General features: G+C 28.8%; 1 protein-coding gene across 1 annotated transcript; it reads left to right on the plus strand.

Moving 5' to 3' along the window:
* Window positions 1-7,814: 7,814 nt before the first annotated feature.
* On the plus strand, window positions 7,815-11,834 carry LOC112690700. Its single transcript, XM_025564771.1, has 6 exons — window positions 7,815-7,958; window positions 10,080-10,193; window positions 10,747-10,960; window positions 11,027-11,208; window positions 11,282-11,440; window positions 11,523-11,834. The coding sequence occupies exons 1-3, from the start codon at window positions 7,815-7,817 to the stop codon at window positions 10,855-10,857; spliced, it is 369 nt and encodes a 122-aa protein (XP_025420556.1). The 3' UTR covers window positions 10,858-10,960; window positions 11,027-11,208; window positions 11,282-11,440; window positions 11,523-11,834.
* Window positions 11,835-13,131: the final 1,297 nt, after the last annotated feature.

Below are 13,131 nucleotides of genomic sequence, written 5' to 3' on the forward strand. Positions count from 1 at the left end.
ACTGATGTTTATTTGTTTTATTTAGTTCGCGCCACGATCGTGGCGCTGGATCATTAAAATGTACATAAAACATCACATGTAATGCAAACAGTTTCATTGAAATAATACGCAGACACATATTTTCAACGTATATTGCGCAAAGAAAGGCTTAACCGCTGTTGGTAATTGTAGGTTTGTTATGAATCCCTTTCCCCCTACCACAAATTTAAATTTGTTTTGTGCCTGCTCGCGTGTGTAAATTTATAATACGATTTATCAAACGACTCACCGGACTGAAAAAATGACGTGCAAGTCGCAAGCGGGCTCAAACGGTTTGCGTGGTGTTGCGGAAAGTCTTGAGTGTATCACGGGATCGTCGAAGAATCGTTAGCAGCGAACGACTGCGCGACGGCGACCGAGCAAATCGAGTGAGTGAGTGGCGCTAGTGGGACTGATAACGGCGCGCGGGGGAATAGACAGGCGAAGACAATACAATATGGATTCACGCAGGTCAGACAGAGGCTGCTCGTGCACTCGTTATTAGAATAACGTTTCCTGCGTACATTCGATAAGCGGATCTCGGTTGAAAATCCTGTTGTGTTCTCTGATGCTGTTTCGGCACACTAAACGCCACGTACGTTATAGCCCGCATGGGGTGATTTCTTTATCGGCGTCCGGTCATTTTTTTACCACAGAAGTTATTCACGCGTTTCCGTTTCTATTTACAATTTTTTTCAATCGTTCCCGTTTTAAGACGGAAATGAAATGGTGACAAGCCGACAATTATACGACTACGCGCGCTAACGACCTACCACCGACACTCGACGGGGTGTATGTATAATGTGACAAGAATAATAAATCCCATTTGCGCCTCCTTCAACCTTATTTTGCTCTCACTCACTATAACTTCGTCTACATCACCTGAACCATAAAACTGTGAGCCGGAGTCTATAGTTACACTTCGAAACTCGATTTCTATATCTTGACATTTTGCCCGCAGTATAAAAAATGTTTCACATTATTTTTCCCCCGAACACTATCATGGTTAAAACGCTGTACATAACACATACGTTTAGACATTATATTCAACATTCAGTTTTATATGTTATTGAATTGATAAAGGTTATTAATATTACTAAATCCGTAACCGTTATTATGTTATATTCATGCATTTTCCTAGGTACCAAAAATGATTACGAACATTTTGGTGTGTATATTGCGATCTACAAAATATACGAGAATTAATAAAAAAATCCTAAAAAATATGATGTTAGTTAAACTATTATTTTAATTTAGTTAAAATTACTAAACAGTATATATTAGTTACTCCATTATATATTGATCTATAATTTAATCTGCAATTTTTTCTGAAAAAAAAAAGACTCACCTAGGTACTTAATTTGAGTTGTGCATTACAACTTTAAGCTATACTCTCACGAAATAAATATAAACAGTGAGTTATGCTATTATGTTATTATTGTTATTATGTTATTAGAGTATGTTATTCGTATGATGTATAACCAATAACGGCTAGTGTAATTGTGTAATTTTTATGTCACATATGCGTCTTTTTTTAATGTTTTTAAAGTCATTAACTTCCGAGCCCTATTAATAAATATTGGTATTTCTAAAAGTTTAACTGTTAACAACGAATATAACTCAATATTCAATGGTCTCTATATCAATTTCAATGTCTACGTTTTAATTTTTTTTTTTTAGTCGAACAATAATTATATTTTAGTTGAATACTTTCCATGTACAACTCTTTATTATTATCTCATAGTAAAATTTAAAAAAACATAGTTTAACATAGAATAAACCATTTTCATTACTATATTTCACTATGGTTACAAAATTAAGGTCTTATTGAACACATTAATTCCGAGCTAATTGAGCGATTAGATTTGAATTTATTTGCTTTTGAGAGCCTGCGCAGCTTACGACGAGAATCTCGAACAGCTTTAAAATAGCTTGATTTTAGAATCCTACAAATTTATCTGAAAATAGTTAGGTAAAAATAATAAAATAACAAAATAGTAAAAATGTTTTATTTCATCAGCAATTACATTTTAGTTTTATTTTAATTTATTCCATTACTAGTAGCATTGGCTTAATGTTTTTTCCGTCTAAATCATTAATATATTTTTCATCTATTTTATTACTCATTAATGGTACCATAATACAAGATATACTTATACTTTGTTAATACAATGGATTTCCTGTTGACACCGCTATGGAATGTTTTAGCACTAATAGCCAAACAGTTTACTGGGTAGACAACTTTTTTACTGATACACAAAATAATTTATATATATTTGGATCTGCACGAATATACCTATTATTGCTAATATGCTAATGAAATAATACAGCTAAATACTGCATATCTTCTAAAATTACTATAATTCCAAGCCCAAAAATGTAATTGTGTTTTTAAACTTTAAAAAATATTGAATGTTTGACTTACTTACTCGATTATGATACCAACATGTTTTGAGATAAATAACTTAAGTATTTCCGATGGAAGTTTTACTGATGAAAAAATTAGGTGAGCATAACAAAGTTGTTTTCGATATCAATAGGTACCAGGGCACCAAAACGTTTTTATAACGTTGTGAGCATAACGTTAAACTATTCAAAAAACGATTGAAATCAATAACGGATAATATATCGGTAAACGATAAACGATTGAAAACGGATAACGGATAATGAAACAGAAACGAAAAACGATTAAAATGAATATCGAATAACGTAACAGAAAACGATCAACGCATTACGAAACATAAAAGAAATTGTCATGGAAAAATATTTGTAACTGTCAGTAAAATAGATTTGGAACATAGTTATTTTTGTATAACTGACTTAAATTACTAGGTAATCTAAATAAAATAAATGTAAAAGGATGTTTAAAACAGCAATAAATTTATCGACTAATAAAATATAATGAAATATTAGATACCAATTATGATTTATAAGTATGCTTTCTGAAATCACGTCGGATATTGTCGGCACGGAACCCGTATGGCCTCATTCAAAATTATTTTGGTGAAAACCAACGAAACATTAAAGATATGATTCCTTAAAGGTAAGAAGCGTCTGTAGACGCGCGACTGACGGGACTGACGCGGTGCGATTTGAATTTTTGCAACGCGACTGAGTAGGTATTCTGTACAACCAGTGGCGTACATACAGGGGGGTCCGGGTTCAAACCTCCTTCCCAGGGGCTAAAAAAAAAAATAAAATTGTCTTATTATTATTGACGTGTAATATATTCGTAGTTTCATTATTACGCTTTGAACTTAAAATATACAATTATACAAATATTATGATAATTAAATAATTATATTGATAGGTGTTTGAAAAGTATTGTTAACTATGCTGTTTTTATATTCCAATGGCATTAATTTACTGTAATGTAAAAATAAACTGCAAATTGGTAAAAAAGTTGTATAAAATAATATCTATTTATAGCAGTTATTTATCTTATTTATCTGTGCAACGAAAAAAGAAGATAACGATTATTATTGTTAACCCCCCCCCACCAGAGCAAGATTGAATGTACGCCACTGCGTACAACTACAAATCGCAAGAGACGCGTAGTAGGTATTTAATCTAAATTGTTACATAAGAAATTTTAAAATTATATAGGTAAATCAAATAAACGGTAAATAAACGGTATCAAATTAACAAGTCAACGATAATCGGTGCGCGTCTAGTGCGTTTTGACCGCCTATGAAGCGGTCGTCAGTCGCGCGATTAGAGACACAACAGCCATTCGGCGGTGTTGGGAATAGGTTTCATTTAAAAATAGGAAAAGCAGTTATAATTAGAGTCGCACGTCTATAGACCTTTATAATATACCATACGTAAGTTATAAATCGACAATAAACACATATATATATATATATATATATATTTTACGTGGTATGTGCATTTTATTGTTTTTGTACAACAAATATGATTGTTTAATTAACGGAGAAATATTATCGTCACGGTGTGATCACACGGCGCGTGGCACGTCGCGAGGAATGTGGATCGTATACGTATCGCGCGACAACTAAGCGCGCCTGTGTGATCAGACGGTACGTCATAGTTCAACGAGTTTCTCCTAGGCACGCGTCTCTCTCTGGGATCATCAACTCTGGTCCTTTGTAATAGGCACACAATTCTAATCTTTGCGCGTAATAATTAAATTTCCTTTCGTTAGAAATCCATCCAAAATCCAAATACTATAAACGTAGTTCAAACTTCAAAGCATGAAAAATGATAAATAGACACATTGACAACCAATTAATACCGGCGCGCTGTTAGATTGATAAGACGCGCCGCGCCAATTTTCCTTTGACGTGTGACACGAAGATCGACAATTGCCGGGAAGCAGCGCGTTGCGCGTCGCTCGTACAAATCTTGTCGTGCAATACCGATCAGACGGCTTTGTGTACCGCGTTGTACCACTCAACACTCCACGCGACACGCCACACGTCGTGTGATCCCACATTAACTATATAGAGTTTATAAATACTACATATAGCATAGTCGTGTTTACCGGGGGTGGCAGGGTGGGCACCGACCTCCCCAACGACATTCTTGGCCTCTTGGCTTATAATGATGAAATCACGGATATATATATATGTATATAGTAGGTATCTATATCCGTGAGTGAAACAATAACAGTAGGTAATTTTAGGTAGATGGTAAATTTAATTTTTAAATTTATTGAATTTTATTATTTGTAATATTTTAATAAATTACTTGTCTAACCAAACTGATAAATAACTGTTTATTGTGTAATAACTGCCATAAGATGTGTAGAGATGGTTGATGTACAGTAGATAAAATATTTATAAAAAATAACTAAGTAGCACATTAGTGCTTAGCCTTATTTTTTCATAGTTGTAATAGCATAGGAAACCAATATTAAGACCAAGAAAATCTTTAATTTGGCGGGATGAAAAAATTCCAGATGCTATATTATTTCCATACAACAAAAATAAATCACAAACATAGATATAGATTATAGATCGCTGTAGTAAGTAAAAAATTTAAACTGGCCTACCCAGCCATGGAGGTTTAGACACGCCTATGATATATAGTAATATATTACAAGTTGAGCAAGTATCAATAATAATAATAATTAATAATATGGTACTTACTGGTGGCTGTATGTAAACTGCGGAAAAAAAAAATTAAGATTTTACAATCTGCGACAAAACTGATAAGATCATTATACAAACTGCGGAAATTTATTTTATATACATACCTACTATATGTACTATTTATTATAGTACCTAAATCATATAAACCTACCTATATGTACCTAAGACGTATATCGTTTGATTAATTATGAAATGTTGCGTCTTGCGAACAAAGTGGTAATGTAAATCCAAATATATTTATAAGTTTTAACGAAACATATCGGTAATATGGGTTCCTTAATTTTTGATAATACTAGTAATACGAGTATATAAGATGACACATATATAAAAATTAAAAGTGCAGAAGAAGGGATAATACAAAAAATAAATAAAGCAACAACGCAAAAATACAAATTTACCAACGAACAGCGACAAATTAAAGAAGATGGACGTATTTCAAAATATGAATTTTTGAAAAAGTATGTTTTAAAAATAAACGACAAAATGTTAACTTTTAGCTACACGCCATAACTTAAAATAATTTTGAATAATAATAATATTTTTTAACTATAAAAATTGGTTTTTATTTATTTATGTGCCTAATATTCTAAGGGTCTCTTGACTAATAGCTGTAGTGGTTAAAGTGGGAAAAATTGTACTCCGCCTAGGAGAAACTTGTTGAACTATGACGTCCCGTCTGATCATACAGGCGCGCCAAGTTGTCGCGCGGTACGTACACGCTCCACACTCCTTACGACGCGCCACGCGCCGTGTGATCACACCATAACGATAATATCTCGTTTATTAGGCCGTCTCCCTCACTTTAACTACTTTAACCACTTTAACCACTGAATAGCTGTCATAACACATATTATTCCTAATTAAACGATAAACATGTATATAGTAAATTGCTGCAGTTTGTATATTTCTTATCATTTTTGTCACAGATTGTATGATCTTAATTTTTTTTACCGCAGTTTACCATCTTCCTTACTGGTTAAACAGTGTCTAATTTTAGTAGTGAATTGCGATTTTTGGTGTACCAGTGTTTACAATAACAACTTACAAAGTAATTTATATTTATTTCTTTGTTAATGTGTCCGAGTACGTGGCCACGAGTATACCTACTCGATTACCGCGTATTATTCTTGTTAACATATCTTTTATGCGTTACATATTTTATCAAATTTTAAGTTTTTTAATTTGAACAGTTATATCAATATTCAAATATAATTAATATATAACATTTTTGAATTGATCAATTATACCAAAAATTAAATCGAATCCAGTAGAACGAATGTTTTTCCAGTACAATATTCAGAGCAACGAAAGTATAAGCCAAGTTTTGAGTTTTATAAATCCTGTTCGCACCGGAAATCATTCGCGAAATTTAGAGAGACATAGAAAAAGTTTTCATAAAGAAATATATGTTTTACTAGTGAATGAAAAAAAAAAAAATCTAGTGGAAATTGTTCAACAGCTAAAATTAGTAGTTATACTTAATTTAAAATAAATTAAATATTTTAGTTATAATTTTATAATTTGGTAAAGCTTGGACTTGGATGTTACTTGTTAGATCACTGGGATATTAATTATTTTCTACAATTTTCAGAAATTAAAAATCGATCAAACTGGACCTGTTGATGTCATGTTTATTTGAACTAAAAAAACTTTAACACGAGTAGATTTAGACAAGAATCAAGTTATTGATTCCAGTGGCGGTTTTCCCGGGGAGGCGAGGGAGGCAGTGCCTCCCTTGAAAGTACAAGAAACTACACGGTTAATGTTATTTAAATTATTAAATATGTTTTGCTTATAATTTCAAGCATAGACACGTTAATAAAAGGGAAATTAATAAAGATAAATATAAATATAAATTTAAATTATGTATTGAACGGACTATGGAGTATACCGTGCACGGTCTCAATCTTTCAAGTCCGTGGTGCTCATCAGTTCATGGTTAAGAGAATACCCAAGTGCCTGTGCGGCGTGCCGCATTGCCGCGTGCAGTGTGCACAACAGGCGAATATAATATTGTTTAAAGTAATGTACTAATAATTTGACATACTGTATTACTATACAATAAACTAGGCTACGGCTGCCCCTCCATACATCCCGTGTCGGCGGTTCCCCACTTTCTCAGGAGGCAATCGCTGTCACAGTTATCGATACGTTACATGTGTATACAAATTTACACACACAAACGCACATAAAATATGCTAATAGCGCATGCGCGATTCTCCGCGGAGACTGCACACTACCGTTGCCTCCGTCAGAAAACGTCACAGGCTGTGACTCACAGCGACTGACCGATAATTATTATTTTAACTTTTGGGTACAAACAGAGTTTAGGCGTTCTCTATGTTTTGTGTGTACAAGTTATATTATTATTCTTTAAATCATATTATGATTATTTAATCCCTTACTTTATTCCACGTTATCACTAAATGAGTTATTATCAAATATCAATAGTAATTGTAATATGTTTATTATTTTGTATTATAACGTTTTGTAATATAAAAGATTAGAATAATTATTCAATTGTTTTATTTTCTGTTGTATTTGTTTAGGTAGACGATTAGGTAGTTCGTACTGTGAGTTGTGACTTCTGAGAACAAAATAAAGCATTCTAATTTAAAATTAAAGTTATTAAAGTGATTAGTATTTTTTTGTTTTAAGTTGTTTTTTTCATATTTTTTAAAAATGAATCCAATTTATGATCCGATTGTATTGCTTTTAGAACATCCTTACAGACGTTGGAGTACATGTGACAAAAACGATTTACTTAGGCAAGGTAAACCAACTCCTTCTCTGACGTATTTATCTGCAGACAAAATTGGCTCAAAAGTATTTTGTAGGTCTTTCAATTCCAACGTTTATACTAAACATCCTTGGATATGTGGAAGTTTTTATTTACAGAGGTTATTCTGTTGGCCATGCATTTTATTGAGTCAGTCAAATTCTGTTTGGATTACATTAGGCTATGCTGATTTTTACTAGAAAGACACTAGTCAATTTAGAAACTAAAAATTGTTATTATTTAGGTCAATAAATTTTTTTGAAATTTTTCTTTTGCATCAATTTTGTAAATATTCAACTATTTGTAACTCAAAACTAAAGAGACACTTTTATAGGGTTTATGTCTCAGTTTTGTATAAATTATAGATGTATATAGTATTTTGATATTATAATTATAATTTATATACAATATACCTACCAGTAATGCCAAATTGTAACTTAGTAGTTAGCATTTAATTATGTGTTATAGTGAAAATGAAACTGTTCTCTGACAGATTATTAAAGAAAAAAATTGTATTTAAACAAAATAAATGAGTTTTTAGGACTGTGCGATTCGCTTTAATAAGTTCAGATGGGTAGGAACAAAATTGTTGCCTCCTCAAAATTTTAATGCCAGAAGCGCCACTGATTGATTCTTGTGTTCAATTGGTTATCACAAATGGAAGACCATTCACATTATTAGATAATTCAGGTTTCAGAATGATAATGAATCCAATGTTTGATGCTATTGGTGATGGTAAGTTATTTTTTAAGTTATCTAATTATTTTTACTAATTACTAAATTACTGTGATAAATATTGTATTTATTTATATTTTGCAAAGTATACTCCTAGACAAATTTTCTTTAATGCTAAATAAGAATAAATTGATGATTAAAAATTTGTTTTAGGTACTTATTATTTTATATAATACCTACACATATAATTTATTCTATAGAGGCAGATATCCTAGTAGTTTGGGTAATTCAAAGTGTATAATATATATGTAAATAAATTAAACAATTTATTTGGTTTGTGACTTGTGTTACAATTTATATAGGTAGATGGGTATTGGAGTATACCTACTGTAAATAGTATTTTAGATATCTTTAATCTTTATACAATAGGTAAACAGCTATTAAATTTAAGGGGTGGGTATATTTTAATATTTGATAGATGACTACACCCCAATTTTTAAAGCCGCCACTGTTTGGCTTCATGCTATTCAACTTGGATTTACTATAATATGTATAACAAATATATACTTACCCATCTATATTTAAAAATTAATATTTTTATTAATTTTAATTGTTTTTCTCACCTAAGGTTTCAGAATAAACTCTCAAAATATAAAAAATCATTTAAATGAATATGCCAAAACCATAATAGATAATATGAAACAAGATGTTGATAACAAATAAATGTAGGTACCTTAAAGTTGATTGCGTTACAAGGCTTAATAGATCTATTATAGGCATAAATATTCAATATTTTAAAGATTTTAAATTGTTTATAAAAACAATCGGAGAGACAGAACTATCTGAACGACATACTTCTGAATATTTAAAAGAAATGGTGAATAATGTATAATATGTATATAAATTTTATTAAATTATAAAAAATAATATGTAAATATATATATATATATATATATATATTTAAAATGTTAAACTAATATTTCTGCTAAATTTATCAAGTTGATTTAGTTAAATATTCACTAATATTTATAATTTAAAGATATAAATTATAGGCATGGTATGTTAAAAAAATTATTTCATTTTTGTTAAGTTTTTAAGTTAACACAAATTTTAAAAAAATTCAATATCTATGATCGTCAAGTGTTTTCAATTACCTGTGATAATGGAGAAAATATTGTGAAAATGGTACGTATGTTTATTGAAGATGTAGAGACTATTGATTAATCTGATAATGAAAAAGGTGAAAATATTATCTTAAATTATAACTACAATTTTATTTTTTTTTTATGTTGAATCTCAGTTATAACTTATAAACAATATTTAACTAACAAGTATCAGGGGTAGTTTTTAATTATTTGCGTAGATGATTATGAATTATGAATTATGAACTTTTATTTTATAATCAAGTCAATGCAATGATTGACGAACTAAACTTGAATTTGAATCCGGAAAATTTAGAAAACTATGTAGCTACAGTTTTCAACTCCAATTAGGAACCATTACCTTTAACTCAATGCATTAGATGCTCTACTCATACTTTGCAGTTATGCATAGATCATTGGCTTAAGCAATTTGCAAATTTAAACATTATAACAAAAGCACAAAAAGTATTATGTGAATTATCATTAATTCGAAACTTATATAAATCATATTATACCTAACTTAGATACTATAAACTAGCACATCTGGTAATCAAGCTATTGTTTCCAATCAAAATACCATAAATCTCTAACACCTAACATACATTTTTAGTGTATTTTTTGTATTTATTAATTATTATTTAAATTTTAAACATAATTGTTTGATTTGCTATTACTTGGCTAACATATCATATTCATAAGTCATTATCTATAAAATCAGTAGTTTTATTATATTAAATTTTAAATTAGACTTCAAGTTAAAGTATTACATACATTTATATTATATTACATTGTGTATTATGTATTTATGTAATAACTAGTAGTTCTCCTTTAATAAAATACAAATCGCAAAGTAGTATTTAACAGTATATAACTGAAATTGAATCATTAATAAGATTAAAAGATAGTGAATTTTTATTTATTATTTCTATATTAATATTAATTTTAAAAAGTTTTTCTATATTAAATAATTATTTTCTTATTTAGTTATTTTTTTTCTTGTTTCTGATGCAAATAATAGATGGTGAAAACAATAAGAACTCAGACATATGTTTCATTACTAAAAAAAGATGGTTTAAAACAGGCTATACTTGATAATGTTACAAGATGGAGTTATATACTAATTATTTAATGTTGATTAGATTAATTGAACTGAAAAAATGTTGTGGAGATCATCAACAGATAAACCATGATTTAAAGTTAAATGAAGGTGAATGGAGAAAATTGAATATTTGGTAATATATAAATTATAGTATTGATTAGGTACACATTTTTATTATTAAACTTTAAATTTTGAATAGATTAAATCTCTTGAATTTGTCAATTTAGCAACTTAAATGCTTCAGAAAAGAATCTTAACCTTAGGAGATTTTTATGAGATTTGAATTCAGACCAAAAATAAATTCAACTTTATCACTGTCTATTTTAAATAATATGAAAACACATGAACTTCAATTGTTAGAAAATGATATATTTGTTTTAGGTAATACCATTATATTCTAAATTTGATAGATGTATTAAATATATTGTGAATATTTTTGTATTTTATTTATTAGCGATTTATATGGATCCAAGGTATAGGTGTTTACTAACTGTTCTTAGTCAAGAAAAAGCAGTTAATCACCTTTTGAAAACATGAAATTTAATAGAATCATTAACATATATTGAGATATGAAATATATCTACTATATTTGGTTTTGTCCGTTGAATTACAAGTTATTACTCATGGCCTATTTTCATAAAAAAATAAAACAGTTAAGTAGATGGTTAAAAATATTTTTTTTTTATTTTTTTTAGAATTCAGAAATATTTGCAATTGAACCAATAATTAATGATACCACTGATGAAATAATTGTTGAAGATGATAGTGATGAATTTGAAAAATTCCTGCAATACAATTCTAATGTACCTATCTCAAAACTCTCAAGTGCCAAGTGCCAATAATATAATAACCGAAGTTCTAGTAATAATTCATGGTTAAAAACATAGTTGGAAGATTTTTCAAAATCTGAAAGATTAAATTATAAGGAAGATATTGTTAAGTTTTGGATTGAAAAGAAAGATGAGATGCCAGAATTGTTTGAATTAGCTCAAATACTCTTAGCAGTACCAGCAACACAAGTATTATATTAAATAATTGAAATATGTAAAAAGCATTTTACAGTATAATGTAATGTTTGTATATTTTTTTCATTTTATTTGATTTTAAAATCTTATAAAAGAAAATTTTTATTCTAAAACTATTTGAAAATAAACAATATATACTATATAGTATCATTGTATAAATTTTCTTTTCTTTTTTTTTTCGGTTGTATGGAAAACTTAATACTTATATTGTACTACAAATTTTGTAATACCTATATATTAGTTTTTAACATAACTGTTTTTGTTTGGACGAGTGTACATCAAAGCTTTTCAGGTTTGAAATTTATTTTATCTGATTAGAGAGGTTCAATTGGAAAAGAAATACTTGAAAATATATTAACAATACATGGAAGTAGTCATTGACTTTTACAATTTATTTTATATTTAATTTTTTTATAATTTTATCATTTATATTATGTACTATTGTACCAATATATATAATATATACTACTTTACAATCACTATTATTATTACCACTATTATATTTTATATTATTTAAAAGTTGTTATATAAAAAACATTTTTATATGTACAAACAATATAAAGTACCTACAAACAAAACCAAAAAAGTTCTTTATACTTTGTTTATCTAAATTAATGATATTACTAAATGTTGTAAATGGCAAACATTTACATTAATAATTAATATACCTATGTGTTGTGTCATTCTGTATTCCTCTGTTTATTAGAATTTAATGTTTATGTATATTATATAATGATATAATATTTAAAATATGTAATGTTATTTTACATATTATTGATTGCTAAATACTAAATTTGAAAACATTTTAAATTTTACACTAATTTAAATAACACAAAATGTTAAATTGTTCATAATGAGTTAATTATCAATAATGGTAAACGGAAAATTTTATAAATGTTTAAATTTATATAACGTTTAAATTATCTATAACGATTAACGCTCAATTGCTTATAACTAGACTTAGGGACTTATAGCTCTAAAAAATACACAAATATACTTCTAAAATCATTAAAAAAAAAACATAATATGCATTTATATGCATTAAAAAAAAAAAAAAAAATGACCACATCGTACACAAAATAAAACGTGTCCATCGGATTTAAATGTTTCTTTAAACTCCGAAACAAAACTTTGTATTCGGCTACTCGTAGACTGTTGTACTTTTGGCATTAAACAATGTTACAAAATATACGCGTACGACGTTAAACGTATGATTCGACGTTCTGTAGTTGCGAAACGCAAAAACAACGACGGATAATAATCGACTGAACTGAATACT

This window comes from Sipha flava, unplaced genomic scaffold (assembly GCF_003268045.1).
Source record: "Sipha flava isolate LNK unplaced genomic scaffold, YSA_version1 114_pilon_pilon, whole genome shotgun sequence".
NCBI classification, from domain to species: Eukaryota; Metazoa; Arthropoda; class Insecta; order Hemiptera; family Aphididae; genus Sipha; species Sipha flava.

Excerpts from the sequence above, each read along its gene's own strand:
- LOC112690700 (XM_025564771.1), top strand. The coding sequence starts at position 7,815 with ATGAATCCAATTTATGATCCGATTGTATTGCTTTTAGAACATCCTTAC. Across the intron at positions 7,959-10,079 it reads CAGACAAAATTGGCTCAAAA|GAACCATTACCTTTAACTCA; the intron begins GTATTTTGTAGG and ends AACTCCAATTAG. Across the intron at positions 10,194-10,746 it reads TTATAACAAAAGCACAAAAA|ATGGTGAAAACAATAAGAAC; the intron begins GTATTATGTGAA and ends TGCAAATAATAG.